The sequence below is a fragment of the Diadema antillarum genome, unplaced genomic scaffold (genome assembly GCF_040938485.1).
Source record: "Diadema antillarum isolate AM-2024a unplaced genomic scaffold, OU_Dant_1.0 seq00000413_RagTag, whole genome shotgun sequence".
Lineage (NCBI taxonomy): Eukaryota > Metazoa > Echinodermata > Echinoidea > Diadematoida > Diadematidae > Diadema > Diadema antillarum.
The window spans coordinates 202,501-217,805 of record NW_027271399.1 but is presented as its reverse complement, the minus strand read 5'-3'; the positions used below and the strand labels follow the sequence as shown (position 1 = coordinate 217,805).

The following is a 15,305-nucleotide window of genomic DNA, read 5'->3' as shown; positions in this document are numbered from 1 at the left end:
GTGAGTAAGCTGTATTGAGTGAAAATAGTATGAGCTATGTGAATCATTTAGGACACGCAACGGACAGACAATAATTTCGATCGCCAGGAAGTACGTAAATCATGATAACATGACCTATAGATAACAAAATTGATGTGGAAGGCGTCATGGCTTGTGGTAAAATTGACATTCTAGAATAGGTGAAGCTTGTTAGTTGGCTTCCAATCCGCCAAACAGGTGATTTTATCCCACATCGGCTAACCTTCTGTTTTCAGCCTCCAAACTTCACCATTATTATAGATAGAATGCACTTTGTTTCAAGAAGTGCAGCACAGAGGCCTAATTTCACATAATTTAATGGGTAATTTAGGATGTGGCGGTTGTATGGCGGCCATTGAATCAGCATCAAAAAGGATTGTGATTCCACAACCAGTATGTTATGAGTAGCATTGTTGAGTATAGCTTCAACAGCGAAAGACAGTATAAGAATACGTTTCAACGCTGGCCTTTTATAGCAAAATAAGGTTCAACAGGACTTTAAAACAAACAAATTAACAAACAAACAAACTAAATATCTGACAGCTTTGTGAGGCCAATCTTTCACTTTTGTTCGTATTGTGTTACTGGAGAGAACGCTATTATAGCACGGAACAAAGGACAATATAAGGAAGGAAACGGCCTATTTATCGTTCTGTGACGTTTCATTCAGGTCAACTTTACTTCGTGTGAAAATAACTTTGCACGGGTAAAAATTTACCGGGTATAGAGTCACTTATTTGAATTCACTGCCCAACCAAAATGAGTCAAGCTTTCCTAATTTTCCACAATGTATCGGTGATCTAGTACTCCTCTATTCATCCACAACCCCGATCTTCCGATTGCATGAAGCGACAGAAAACGTTCTTTGCCGTAATAAGAGTATCGTATATAGTAAGCAAGTATTTGTATAGAGTTTTATTACCATCGTTCGAGGGTTGGAGGGATGGAGGTCGGGCGGTGATAATGTGGACTTTCTATATCGGCGATTCCAAGTTTTAATCCCGCCCAGTCCTTACGTCGTCGGCCATTTTTCCATCACCAATGATATCACTTTGACCTGACCCAGGAGTTAAAAAAAAAATGGTGTCTGGCAACGTTGATAATGGCGGGGCCCTTTTAAAAAGCACTAAATGATCTACATATATTATATGCACTTATGTATAAAGACACATTAGAGATAGGATATTGTGTCATTTTCTTCATACAATTAATACGTAAACCACTTATTCTTTTCCAAGGCACGAACGAACAGAGAACGCCTTATACATTGGAGAACATCGTGCAATTTTGCAGCTGTCAAAAATACATCATACGTCATGATACATAGCGAATTATATGCACCTGTATCATGTAAAACGTCATTAGTAGCATGAATAAAAACCTACTTGAAATGTTATTCAGTACAGTCTTTTAAAGGTTATTTGGAACGAAATACCGCGAAGTCTTCAATTGATTTTCGTCGTTTTTATTCGATCATGATTATAGTTACAATGCTCCAGTAGTGTTCAGCAACTTTTCAAGTCTGAAGTCGCGATGGTACAAAGGAAATCCAGTGTTGAGTGAGTCCAGGCGAGCAGGATTATGACGAATCATTCCTGCTTTTGTGAAGAAAAAATGCACCCGCACACACGTCATCACGTCATTTTCGATCTATTATCAACAACTGAAAGTGTCAAAGAATGTTCACTCATTCTGTGTGTTACACAAGAGGACAAATGTCGTGTGACCGGGTAATAGTTGCTAAATTTGACGGCTCACTTTTCTTTTTCTTTCCGAGAACTGCGCCTGTCTAGGTCGGACGAATTGGCGAGTGCAGACGTATCGCCGACCGACGATGAATACTTGGTCCACCGGAGAGAGACGGGAGTTGAAGCTAGGAGGAGAGGGTATTTTAAAACGGTGATAAGGGTTATGTTTCGTGGAAGGCACACGATCATCAGGATATGGCGTCAACAATCTTTAAGTGTTCTAATTGCAGCAAAACACTTATCAACTCTCGTACTTGCATTATTTATTTTCGGCTTCTTCACGAAAATAGTTCTCTCGTTTTTCGTCTTTATTTCTTTCTCTTTTTTTTTTACTTTGGCTCTTCTCATTCTAATTCAACGTGGGATATCTCGATATGTTTTGCGCAGCCTTCTTTAAAAACGCATAAAAATAGAACAACTATTAGGCCAACTATTAGGCCTACTGCTGTGATTCCTGGGAGAATCCTTTTATCCCCCACACGAATTATTCTACATTCCTAAAGAAATTAAGATTCGTCGAATAAAACTGAATAAGTACCAAACAAATAGAGTTGCAGTAGAGGATCAAATTGGTTTAAGGGAATTTTATCTGAACTACAATACCTGAATCCCTTGATAGGAAAATTACTGGACGTGAGATGATCAAATCAATTTCTAGCAAATATGACTTCAAAAGCTTCAAAAGCAATTCCATATAGATCCTGCAAGTTATGATTCCACTTTCATTTTAATACTTCTCTGTTGCAACGTATACACTTCAAAAACTGTAAGTAATGATTTTGATGATATGATGGTCATCATGACGATGATGATCATTTTCTTCTTCTGTTTCTTTTTGATAATTATAATGATGATGATTATGATAACAATGATAATGATAATGATAATAATAATAATAATGATAATAATAAGAATAATAATGATAATGGTATTATACGTAATATCATCATGTTCATTGTTATTATCATTATTATTATCATTATTATTGTCATTATTATTGTCATTAATGTCACTGTTAACGTCATAACGTCAATTATCATCCTTCCTTCGTTAGCATTATCGTCAGCAGCAGCAGCAGTAATAGTAGTAGTAGAATAGTGATAGTAAATGCAGTAGTAGTAGCTGTAGTTACTAGTGAAAAGTAATAAAAGTGGTGATAACAGGCTGATAGTGTAGATGTTGCGGAGCGCCAAATTCTTGACGAAGAACATACACTGGCCGCCGTCCAAATGACATGACGTATGCAAAAAAAAAAAAAAAAAAAAAGTTTTTCCTTCTAACCCAAAGCCTCTCTCCAAATCAAGAAACGGAAGATATAAAAGACTGCTGGGGAAACCTTGCAATGCTAATAGAAAGACTTGGCCGACGGTCAGAAGAAATTTGGAGATACCCTTGATTGCTGAACGGCTGGGGAGGGACGAATTTCTCAGTAAGGACGCAGGAGGGAAATGTTAGGCTTCACGAAGGTCTTTTTGGCTTGATGACATGAAATGCCCCATGAGTTCTTAATGAATCTACTATTTGTAGACGTAAGGGGGAGCAGGAGAGTGTCGGGGCGCGAAGAGGGGAAGTTACATGGATGACACACCACATGGCAAATAACATATTTCATCAATTGATTTACAACGACGAAAGGAACAGTAATGGAAGTTCGCAACAAAACAGAAGTGGATGGGAAGGGTTGAATTTCCTCAATTTTTTTCACATCCCTAAAGATTCTGAGAATATTTCCTGTTTTTAGCGAGAGAATGCAAGTGGGTTTTTATCAAGTAAAAAGATAGCAATTTCATTTTAGATAGATTATTTTCCTTCATCCTAAGTTTCCATTGAGTAAAAAAAATGAAATATCTTTTGGTTTTGTCACTGGATGTAGTCGATAAAACAATTTGCCGTGAAGGGAAGGTTTGCTTTCTATAAAGGGGTGTGCTTTATTTAGTTGTTGTTGTTGTTGTTCTATTTTTCTTGTTTGTATTTTTTTATACCTGGGGAGAGACCACGTCATATACATTTTCTTCCACGACCAGTGATGATTGTTCTTCGCTTGAGGGTGCTTTGCTCGTGGGATCAGGAGATAGCGGCCTGTTGATACCGCCACCTGTCGTCCGTTGCTTCAGTCTTGGTGATCGCTGGAGGTGTTGTTCATCGCCGACAGAGGGAGTTAAACGTATTGCTGATGGACTACCTGGCAACTAGGGCAAATACACATAATAAATGACCAGATAAATCCAAGCAGTAGTGTTGTACAGATTCTAAGAATTAGGAGCAATTAAAAAATAATACTTAGTGAAGGAGTGAACTGCACGTTACATATGTTCACATTTCATCTCATTTCGTTTGCCAAGTTACCACAAACTACAAGATTAGCATACATCCTACAGTTCAAGCAATATAAACAAAAATAGGAAAATCCCATGCATTATAATGATTTGACGTAATATTCAAATTTGCAGAATACACTTACATCAGTCTAAGTATGTCATATTTATATTTGGAATCAAAATAATGTGTGCGGGAAGCTACCTAGCCTCTTTCTCTATACACATTCCCCCCCCCCCCCCAAAAAAAAAAAAAAAAAATGACTTAAAGATGTCAAGTAAGTTGAGCAGGATGTCTGGCATGAAATGATAAATGAATTTAAAAAAAAAAATTCAATCCTCTTGACTAACCTTGGGACGGAGCACGTCATACACATCTTCTTCCACTACCAGTGATGATTGTTCTTTGCTTAAAGGCGCCTTGCTCGTGGGATCAGGAGATAGCGGCCTGGTGATACCGCCACCTGTCGTCCGTTGCTTCGGTGGTGGCGATCGCTGCAAGTGGTGTTCATTGCCGATAGAGGGAGTCAAACAGCAGATAAATCGAAGTATTAGTGTTGTACAGATTACAAGAATTTATAAGAGAGGTAAACAAAAACTTTTGGAATGAGTGAACTGTACGTTATACATTTTCGCACTTAATCTCATTTCGTTTACCAAGCTTCCACAAACTACATGCGTAGCTTACATCTACAGATCAAGCAATAGTAACAAAACGTGAAAAATCCCATGTTAATGAATTGGCATAATAATGAAAGTTGCAGGATACACATACGTCAGGCTAGAGGCATGTCATATTCATATTTTGAACTGAAATAATGTGTAGGGGAAGCTACATAACCTCACAGTGAGGTTATGTAGCTTCCCCTATACATTATGAGAAAGAGGCCCTTTCTCACATACACATTTCCACAAAAAAAAAAAAAAAATGACTTAAAAATGTCAAGTAAGTTTAGCAGGATGTCTTGCGTAAAATAATCAATGAATAATTAAAAAATAAATAAATAAAATTCTCTTGACTAACCTGCGGAGGGAGTACGTCATACACATTTTCTTCCACGACCAGTGATGATTGTTCTTCGCTTGAGGGTGCTTTGCTCGTGGGATCAGGAGATAGCGGCCTGGTGATACCGCCACCTGTCGTCCGCTGCTTCGATGGTAGCGATAGCTGCTGTTCTCCATCGCTGAAAGAGGCTGGGGGACTGACTGGGAACTATGAAAAGTACACATAATCGAGCAGATAGATCCAAATGGAAGTGTTCTACAGATTACAAAAATTAGCAAAGACAAAGGAAAATTTATGGCCCAAGGAATATGACACTTTATAATTTCACCTCACAGACTACGCAAAATATCAGTAAACATGGTAAAAGAAAAAAAAAGTGACAAAAATTTGAAACGTTTTATAAGTTTTGAGTGGCAGCATCTACACTGCCTTCAAACGCAGACATGTTTTCAAACTTTTATGGAAAGGTAAATGGAATAACACATAATTACAAGGTTGACACGACAGGTTACATACTGCATGCATCGATTTGACTTAACACAAACTTTGATCGTTATGTACGTTGACAGGAAAGGCAATGACACGGTAATAAGATGGATTGAAATAAAATGAGATTACATGTTTTCAAAAAGAAGAAAAAAACCCACCGGGATTGCCTATCAAGGGTTTAATATTTTTTTCAATTCTTTTGGATTCTCAAAATACCCCCTCTTCTTTTTTTTTTTTCTAAATCTCGTCGGAAATTGTGATGTTTCTATGAAGTAAAAGAAATAAAATGAATTTTAGATGAAGATTTTTTTTTTTCATCCTGATCTCCCATCAACCGAAACTGAGACAAAATTTCTTTCGGCTTTTTCATTATATATAATCAATAAAAGAATTGATATAGAGCAAAGATGGGTTTTTTTTTTTTAATTATACTGAGAGGTTTTTTTCCATCATGGTATTAAAGTAAAGTGGCAAAATAAAAGATAACATAGATTAATATTTTTGCATTACAACTTTGAATTTCGTTTAAAGATGAGGAGAGGATGATGAATTGAGGAGGAACGGATGATACACATTGGTGACATCTTGACTCTTCTCATGTTGCGTGTTTTGAGTTGTAGAGGAGATAGACTTGTCTTCTATATCTCATTAAGATAAGGATTATCCAGCCTCGTTCAAGAACTATTTGATACCACTTTTGCAAAGTATATTCTTTTAATGTTGCTACCATGGCATAACTGCACTCAATTTATGTCAAACGTAATATGTTAACACAAGTGGAGATTAGCAATTGTATTCAGTGCAACTTGTTACTTATCCGACTATACACAATTAAAACTCATTCTCTCTCACATTTTGCTAAATACATTTCCACATTTATTAAGAAAATGTTGACTTTCAGAAGTCAAGTATACGTTAAGCAGGAGGTCTTGAGGAAGATAGTAGGCCTAAATGGAATAAAAAGGGGGAAATCCTTGCCCTTGCCGGGGGACAAAGCACGCCATATACATGTTCATTCGTGACCGGTGATGACTCTTTGGTCGTGGAATCAGAAGATAGCTGGATGGTGATGCCGCCACCAGTCGTCCGTTGCTTCGGTGGTAGCGATCGCTGCAAGTGTTGTTCATCGCCGATAGAGGGAGTTAAATGTATTGCTGATGGACTGCCTGGCAACTATGGAAACACGGATAATAGAATAGCAGATAAATCCAAGTACACTGTAGTAGTGTTATGCAGATTATACAAATTACCGAAGAAATATGACAAATTTATTCAATGAGTGAACTCTTACACATTTTCACATAATTGTTATTCTCCAAGTATCTAATTTCATTTACTAAGTTCCAACAACTGCATTTGTAGCATACAATGCTGTTTACAGATCAAGCAATAGTAACAAAAATGTAAAAATCACATGTATGTATATATATATATATATATATATATATATATATATATATACAATGAGTTGACATAATAATGACAGTTACAGGATACACTGTCGGTGTAAAGGTCGGTGTAAAGGTCTGTCATATTCATATTAAAGCGCATAGAGACCTTGTCAAAGGTATTATGCGCTATATAAGAACGGTAATTATAATGATAATGATAATCATAATCATAATCATAATCATATTATAAGTAATGATAATAATAATAATAATAAAAATAATAATAATAATATTTGGAATTGAAATAAAATGTGTAGGGGAAGCTACATAACCTCTTTCTCTAATACACATTTTTTCACAAAACATTACTTGAAGATGTCAATACGTTTAGTAGGATGTCTTGCATAAAATAATCAATGAATAATAATTTTTAAAAAATCAAATTATCTTGACTAACCTGGGGACGGAGCACGTCATACACATCTTCTTCCGTGGCCAGTGACGATTGTTCTTCACTCGGGGACGCTTTGGTCGTGGGATCAGGAGATAGCGGCCTGGTGATGCCGCCACCTGTCGTCCGCTGCTTCGATGGTAGCGATAGCTGCTGTTCTTCATCGCTGAAAGAGGCTGGGAACTATGAAAAGTACACATAATTGAGCAGATAGATCCACAGATTACAAAAATTAGCAAAGACAAAGGAAAACTTATGGCCCAAGGGATATGACACTTCATAATTTCACCTCAGAGACTACGTAAAATATCAGTAAACATGGTAAAAGAAAAAAGAGTGACATAAAAGTGAAACGTTTTATTAGTTTTGAGTGGCAGCATCTACACTGCCTTCAAACGCAGACATGTTTTGACACTGTTATGGAAAGGTAAATGGAATAACACAAATTACAAGGTTGACACGACAGGTTACATACTGCATCGATCGACTTAACACAAACTTCGTTCGTTATGTACGTTGACAGGAAAGGCAATGATACGGTAATAAAATGGATTGAAATAAAGTGAGATTACAAAAAAAAAAAAAACAACGGGATTGCCTGTCAAAGGTTTATCATTTTTTCAATTGTTTTGGATTCTCAAAATATTTCTTCGTTTTTTTTCTAAATCTCGCTGGAAATTATGTTTCTATGAAATAAAAGAAATTAAATGAAGTTTAGATGAAGATTTTTTTTCATCCTAATCTCCCATCAACGGAAACTGAGACAAAATTTCTTTCGCTTTTTTTATTATAATCATTGGTCGAGAACAAAGGTTGTTGTTTTTTTATTATACTGATTTTTTTTCCATCATGGTATTAAAGTAAAGTGGCAAAACAAAAGATAACATAGATTAAAATTTTGCATTACAACTTAAGATTTCGTTTAAAGATGAGGAGATGATGAATTGAGGAGGAACGGATGATACACATTGGTGACATCTTGACTCTTCTCATGTTACGTGTTTTGAGTTGTAAAGAAGATAGACTTGTCTTCTATCTCTCATTAAGATAAGGCTTATCCAGCTTCGTTCAAGAAAGATTTGATACCACTTTTGCAAAGTATATCATTTTAATGTTGCTACCATGGCATAACTGCACACAATTTATGTTAAACGTAATTTGTTAACACTTAGTGGAGATTAGCAATTGTATTCAATGCAACTTGTTACTTATCCAACTATACACAAATAAAAGTCATTCTCTCTCTCTCGTATTGCTAAATACATTTCCACATTTATAAACCAAATGTTGACTTTCAGAAGTCAAGTATACGTTAAGCAGGAGGTCTTGTGGAAGATAGTAGGCCTAAATGGAATAAAAAAGGGGGAAATCCTTGCCCTTGCCGGGGGACAAAGCACGCCATATTCATGTTCATTCGTGACCGGTGATGTCGCTCTGCCCATGGGGATAGGAGATAACGGTCTAGTGATACCGCCACCCGACGTCCGTTGCTTTGGTGGTGGCGATCGCTGCAAGACGTGTTGTTCATTGTCTACAGAAGGAGTTATACGTATTGCTGATGGACTGCCTGGCAACTATGGAAATATATACACATAATAAAACAGTATATAAATCAAAGTAGTAGTGTTGTACAAATTATAAGAATAAGGAGAGCTAAAAAAAAAAAAAAACACCTATGCGTTATTCATTTTCGCATTTTATCTTATTATTTTCGCATTTAGGCCTACCCAGTTTCCACAAACAACATGCATAGCACATATCTACGGATCAACAAATAGTAACAAAAATGTGAAAATCCTACGTATAATTGGCTTAACATAATAATGAAAGTTACAGGATACACTTATGTCAATCTGAAGTATATCATATTCGTATTTGGAATTGAAATAAGGTGTGTGGGGGAAGCTATAATACATAACCTCATTATCACAAGAATATTTCCACACACACACAAAAAAAAATATGACTTAAAGATGTCAGGTAAGTTTAGCAGGATGTCTTGTATACTGAGTAAGATAATAAAGGAATACTAATAATGATAAATAAAATTCTCTGACTAATAAAGCTTATCCAGCTTCGTTAAAGAAAGATTCCAGCTGATACACTATTGCAAAGTACATTCTTTTAATGTTGCTACCATGGCATAACTGCACACAATTTATGTTAAACGTAATTTGTTAACACTTAGTGGAGATCAGCAATTGTATTCAGTGCAACTTGTTACTTATCCGACTATAAACAATTAAAACTCATTCTCTCTCTCTCATTTTGCTAAATACATTTCTACATTCATAAACAAAATGTTGACTTTCAGAAGTCAAGTATACGTTAAGCAGGAGGTCTTATGGAAGATAGTAGGCCTAAATGGAATAAAAAGGGGGAAATCCTTGCCCTTGCCGGGGGACAAAGCACGCCATATTCATGTTCATTCGTGACCGGTGATGACTCTTTGGTCGTGGAATCAGAAGATAGCTGGATGGTGATGCCGCCACCAGTCGTCCGTTGCTTCGGTGGTAGCGATCGCTGCAAGTGTTGTTCATCGCCGATAGAGGGAGTTAAATGTATTGCTGATGGACTGCCTGGCAACTATGGAAACACGGATAATAGAATAGCAGATAAATCCAAGTACACTGTAGTAGTGTTATGCAGATTATACAAATTACCGAAGAAATATGACAAATTTATTCAATGAGTGAACTCTTACACATTTTCACATAATTGTTATTCTCCAAGTATCTAATTTCATTTACTAAGTTCCAACAACTGCATTTGTAGCATACAATGCTGTTTACAGATCAAGCAATAGTAACAAAAATGTAAAAATCCCATGTATGTATATATATATATATATATATATATATATATATATACAATGAGTTGACATAATAATCAAAGTTACAGGATACACTTACGTCGGTGTAAAGGTCTGTCATATTCATATTAAAGCGCATAGAGACCTTGTCAAAGGTATTATGCGCTATATAAGAACGGTAATGATAATGATAATGATAATGATAATCACATTATGAGTAATAATAATAATAATAATAGTATTTGGAATTGAAATAAAATGTGTAGGGGAAGCTACATAACCTCTTTCTCACATACACATTTTTTCACAAAACATTACTTGAAGATGTCAATACGTTTAGTAGGATGTCTTGCATAAAATAATCAATGAATAATAATTTAAAAAAAATCAAATTATCTTGACTAACCTGGGGACGGAGCACGTCATACACATCTTCTTCCGTGGCCAGTGACGATTGTTCTTCACTCGGGGACGCTTTGGTCGTGGGATCAGGAGATAGCGGCCTGGTGATGCCGCCACCTGTCGTCCGCTGCTTCGATGGTAGCGATAGCTGCTGTTCTTCATCGCTTAAAGAGGCTGGGAACTATGAAAAGTACACATAATTGAGCAGATAGATCCAATTTAATGGAAGTGTTTTACAGATTACAAAAATTAGCAAAGACAAAGGAAAACTTATGGCCCAAGGGATATAACACTTTATAATTTTACTTCACAGACTACGCAGAATAGCAGTAAACACGGTAAAAGAGTGACATAAAAGTGAAACGTTTTATTAGTTTTGCGTGGCAGCTATGTTTGACACTGTTATGGAAAGGTACATGGAATAACACATAATTACAAGGTTGACACGACAGGTTACATACTGCATCGATTTGACTTAACACAAACTTTGATCGTTATGTACGTTGACAGGAAAGGCAATGATACAATTATAAGATGGATTGAAATAAAATGAGATTACATGTTTTGAAAAAGAAAAAAAAAACGGGATTGCCTATCAAGGTTTTAATATTTTTTCAATTCTTTTGGATTCTCAAAATATCCCCTTTTCTTTTTTTTTTTCTTTTTTTTCTAAATCTCGCCGGAAATTGTGATGTTTTTATGCAGTAAAAGAAATAAAATGAATTTTAGATGAGTATTTTTTTTTTTAATCCTAATCTCCCATTAACCGACACTGAGACGAATTTTCTTTCGGCTTTTTCATTATAATCAATAGAAGAATTGATCTAGAACAAAGGTGTTGTTTTTTTTTTATTATACTTGGGGTTTTTTTCCATCATGGTATTAAAGTAACGTGGCAAAATGAAAGATAATATAGATTAATATTTTTGCATTACAACTTTAGATTTCGTTTAAAGATGAGGAGATGATGAATTGAGGAGGAACGGATGATACACATTGGTGACATCTTGACCCTTCTCATGTTGCGTATTTTGAGTTTTAGAGAAGATAGACTTGTCTTCTATTTTTCATTAAGATAAGGATTATCCAGCTTCGTTCAAGAAATATTTGATACCACTTTTGCAAAGTATATTCCTTTAACGTTGCTACCGTGGCATGACTGCACTCAATTTATGTCAGACGTAATTTGTTAACACAAGTGGAGATTAGCAATTGTATTTAGTGCAACTTGTTACGTATCCGACTATACACAATTAAAACTCATTCTCTCTCTCATTTTGCTAAATACATTTCCACATTTATAAACGAAATGTTGACTGTCAGAAGTCAAGTATACGTTTGGCAGGAGGTCTTGGAAAAGATAGTAGGCCTAAATGGAATAAAAAGGGAAATATCCTTACCCTTGCCGGGGGACAAAGCACGCCATATTCGTGTTCATTCGTGACCGGTGGTGTCGCTCTGCCCGTGGAATCAGAAGATAGCGGTCTAGTGATGCCTCCATATTGTGTTGTTCGTTGCTTCGGTGGTGGCGATCGCTGCAAGGGTTGTTCATCGCCGATTGAGGGAGTTAAACGAATTGCCGATGGACTGCCAGGTGACTATGGAAATGAATATACATAATAAAACAATATATAAATCGAAGTTGTAGTGTTGTGCAGATTATAAGACTTAGGAGAGCTAAAAAAAACCCCGATGGGTTATCCATTTTCGCATTTTATCTCATTTTATTTAAGCCTACCAAGTTTCCACAAACAACATGCCTAGCACACACCTACGGATCAACAAATAGTAACAAAAATGTGAAAATCCTATGTTAATGACTTGACATAATAATGAAGGTTACAGGATATACTTACGTCAATGTAAAGTATATCATATTCGTTTGGAATTGAAATAGAATGTGTGGGGGAAGCTACATTTATAACCTCTTTCTTCATTACCCATTTAAACATGAAACATAACTATAAGATGCCAAGCAAGATTAGCAGGATGTCTTGCATAAAATAATACACTACTTAAAAAAAACCCCGAATTCTCTTGACTTACCTGGGGACGAAGCACGTCGTACACATCTTCTGCCATCACCAGCGATGATTGTCCTTTGCTTGAAGGCGCTTTGCTAGTGGGATCAGAAGATAGCGGCCTGGTGATCCCGCCAAGTGTCGTCCGTTGATTTGGTGGTAACGATTGCTGCTCTTCTTCATCGCCGATAGAGGCTGGGGGACTGCCTTGGAACTATGGAAAATAAACATAATGGAGCAGATAGATCTCATGTTGTGTGTGGTTAACCTGTGTCCGTGCTGCCACCTCGCTGTTGTAACTGTTGATTTTTGTTCACGTTAAAACAGACACACCGCTAATCCAAAGCTAACAAAATAACCAGAATCGTCATTTTTCTGTTTGGGCTTTCCTCTTCTTCTGCCAAACAAATTTCCATATTCACAAACAAATTTTTCACTTGTAGAAGTCAAGTAGACATTCGTTTAGAAGGAGGTCTTGTAAAAAGAATAAATAAGAATAAAAAAGAAGAAGTATGTCTACATGCAAATGGATGAAAGATGGGTAAAATTATTTTCCTTGCCTCGGGACAAAGCACGGCATATTCATGTTCAATTGTGACAGGTGATGACGTTTTGCTCGTGGAATCAGAAGATAACGGTTTATGGATGCCTCCATATTGTGTTGTCCGTTGCTTCGGAGGTAACGATCGCTGCTGTTCTTCATCGTCGATAGAGGGAGTTAAACGTATGGCTGGTGGAATGCCCGGTAACTATAGAAAATACACATGATATAAAAGAGCAGATAAATCCAGAGAGAAATACCATGAAGCAAGAAAGAGCAAAACGTAGGGAATTGTCATGGTAAGCTTTTACACACGGTCCTATAAAGTAGACATTATGTCGGGTTTCTCTGTTGTCATTTCAGAGTTATGATAATTGCAATATTTCTGTCTTCTTGATACAATAATATTCATCTAACTCCTGAAAAGCAACGACTTTTCCATAAAACTATTACCTTTAAAACGAGAATTTTTTTTTAATTAAACTTTCATATTGCTTTGGTAACCTTATTTTGTTCCATTATTTTTTTTTATCTTGTTCAATGGCAGTGTAACACTAATTAGTAGTACATTGTATTAATGATAATATCAATCCTACAAGTCGTGTGTCTTAAGCCTGTGTATCAGCACGGAAACTGGCTTAAGACACGACTTGTTGGATTGCTATCGGGTCTAGGGCAATATCCTTCCCCTGGCCCTAATCCTTATCCTAATCCTGAACTTAATCCTAACCCTAAACCTAACCATAACCCTATAATCTTTACTCTAACCTTACCACTAACAAGTATTCAGGCGGGGTGTAATTGCCCTCTGGGGGTAATTGCCCAGATACGGATACATAAATTATATGAAAATTCAGTTGTTGTTGATATCTATTCAGTATACGTTATAACAACCACTCCGTGAATCCAAAGCTGCGAAAATAACAAGGCTCGTCACTTCCGGTTTGGGTTCTCTTTCCCTTCCGGTTTCCCCTAAGCTAATCTCCACATTCTAATAGGCCCCTGCACTCTAAACATGACTTTTAGATGTCAAGGTATAGCAAGATGTCTGGAAAAATGAGTATGAAAATACCTTAATTCAAACAACAACAACAACAACAACAACAATGACGATGACGGCAACAACAGCAAGCAACAGTAAAAAAAGAATAGACAACAAAAGCAGCAGCAACAGCAACAACGACAACAACATGAAAACAACAACAGCATGATTCCCTCTTCTTGCCTGGGGGCAGAGCAGGTCATATTCATCTTCTTTCATGACCAGCGATGGTTGTTCTTCGCTTGGAGGCGCTTTGCTCTTGGACTCAGCAGGTAGCGACTTTGTGATGCCGCCATATTGTGTCGTCCGTTGCTTCTGTGGTAGCGATTGTTGCTGCTCTTTATCACCGACAGAGGGAGTACGTATTGCTGATGGACTACCCGGTAACTATGGCAAATACACATAATCATAACAGCAATGAATCCGAGTGGAAGTGTTACACAGATTAGAAGAGTCAGGAAAGATGTAAGAGGGAAGCATATTGATTGATTGATTGATTGATTGATTGATTGATTGATTGATTGATTGATTGATTGATTGATTGATTCATTCATTCATTCATTCATTCATTCATTCATGCATGCATTTATTCATTAATCGATTGATTAATTGATTGATTGATTGATTGATTGATTGATTGATTGATTGATTCATTCATTCATTCATTCATGCATTTATTCATTAATCGATTGATTGATTAATTGACCTGCACAATACAGTTAAAACTACATCATAAAGGGCACCGCATTCATCGTTCAATGATTAGGAGACCTCATATTTCACTTCTAGACTACGCAGAAATTTAATGCTAACAGCAAAAAGAAATATGATATCACAGTGACATACAGACATTTGAAACGCACGTGACAGAGCAGATATGATGTTTAGAAAGTAAGACATTGTTGCATGTTGGTGAGAGAACAGGCAAGAAAAAAAGAGAACAACAAAACAACAATAAACTACCAACAAAACAGATTGAAAGCGCTGAAGTATGAACGAGGTCAAGAGAACTTCTTACCTGTACTTGATTCTTCAGATAGATATCGGGGGGGGGGGGGGGGTTGAATGG

General features: G+C 36.5%; 1 protein-coding gene and 1 long non-coding RNA gene across 2 annotated transcripts; both read right to left on the bottom strand.

Annotated features, from left to right (window-relative positions):
- Positions 1–1,650: 1,650 nt before the first annotated feature.
- LOC139732326 (uncharacterized) lies at positions 1,651–5,284 on the bottom strand. The gene is made up of 4 exons (XR_011711017.1): positions 5,106–5,284; positions 4,433–4,576; positions 3,749–3,955; positions 1,651–1,891 (listed from the first exon to the last, which is right to left on the bottom strand). It is a non-coding gene; the product is annotated as an uncharacterized lncRNA (long non-coding RNA).
- Positions 5,285–9,746: 4,462 nt separating this feature from the next.
- LOC139732303 (uncharacterized) lies at positions 9,747–14,988 on the bottom strand. The gene is made up of 7 exons (XM_071643173.1): positions 14,980–14,988; positions 14,420–14,623; positions 13,214–13,402; positions 12,679–12,867; positions 12,033–12,230; positions 10,637–10,813; positions 9,747–10,004 (listed from the first exon to the last, which is right to left on the bottom strand). Exons 1-7 carry the CDS (start codon positions 14,986–14,988, stop codon positions 9,747–9,749), a joined length of 1,224 nt encoding a protein of 407 aa, XP_071499274.1.
- Between the last annotated feature and the right edge of the window lie 317 nt (positions 14,989–15,305).

Coding starts and splice junctions, on each gene's coding strand:
- LOC139732303 (XM_071643173.1), bottom strand. Junction 13,403..14,419: donor ATGACCTGCTCTGCCCCCAG/GCAAGAAGAGGG, acceptor TATTTTCTATAG/TTACCGGGCATTCCACCAGC. Junction 12,868..13,213: donor ATGCCGTGCTTTGTCCCGAG/GCAAGGAAAATA, acceptor TATTTTCCATAG/TTCCAAGGCAGTCCCCCAGC.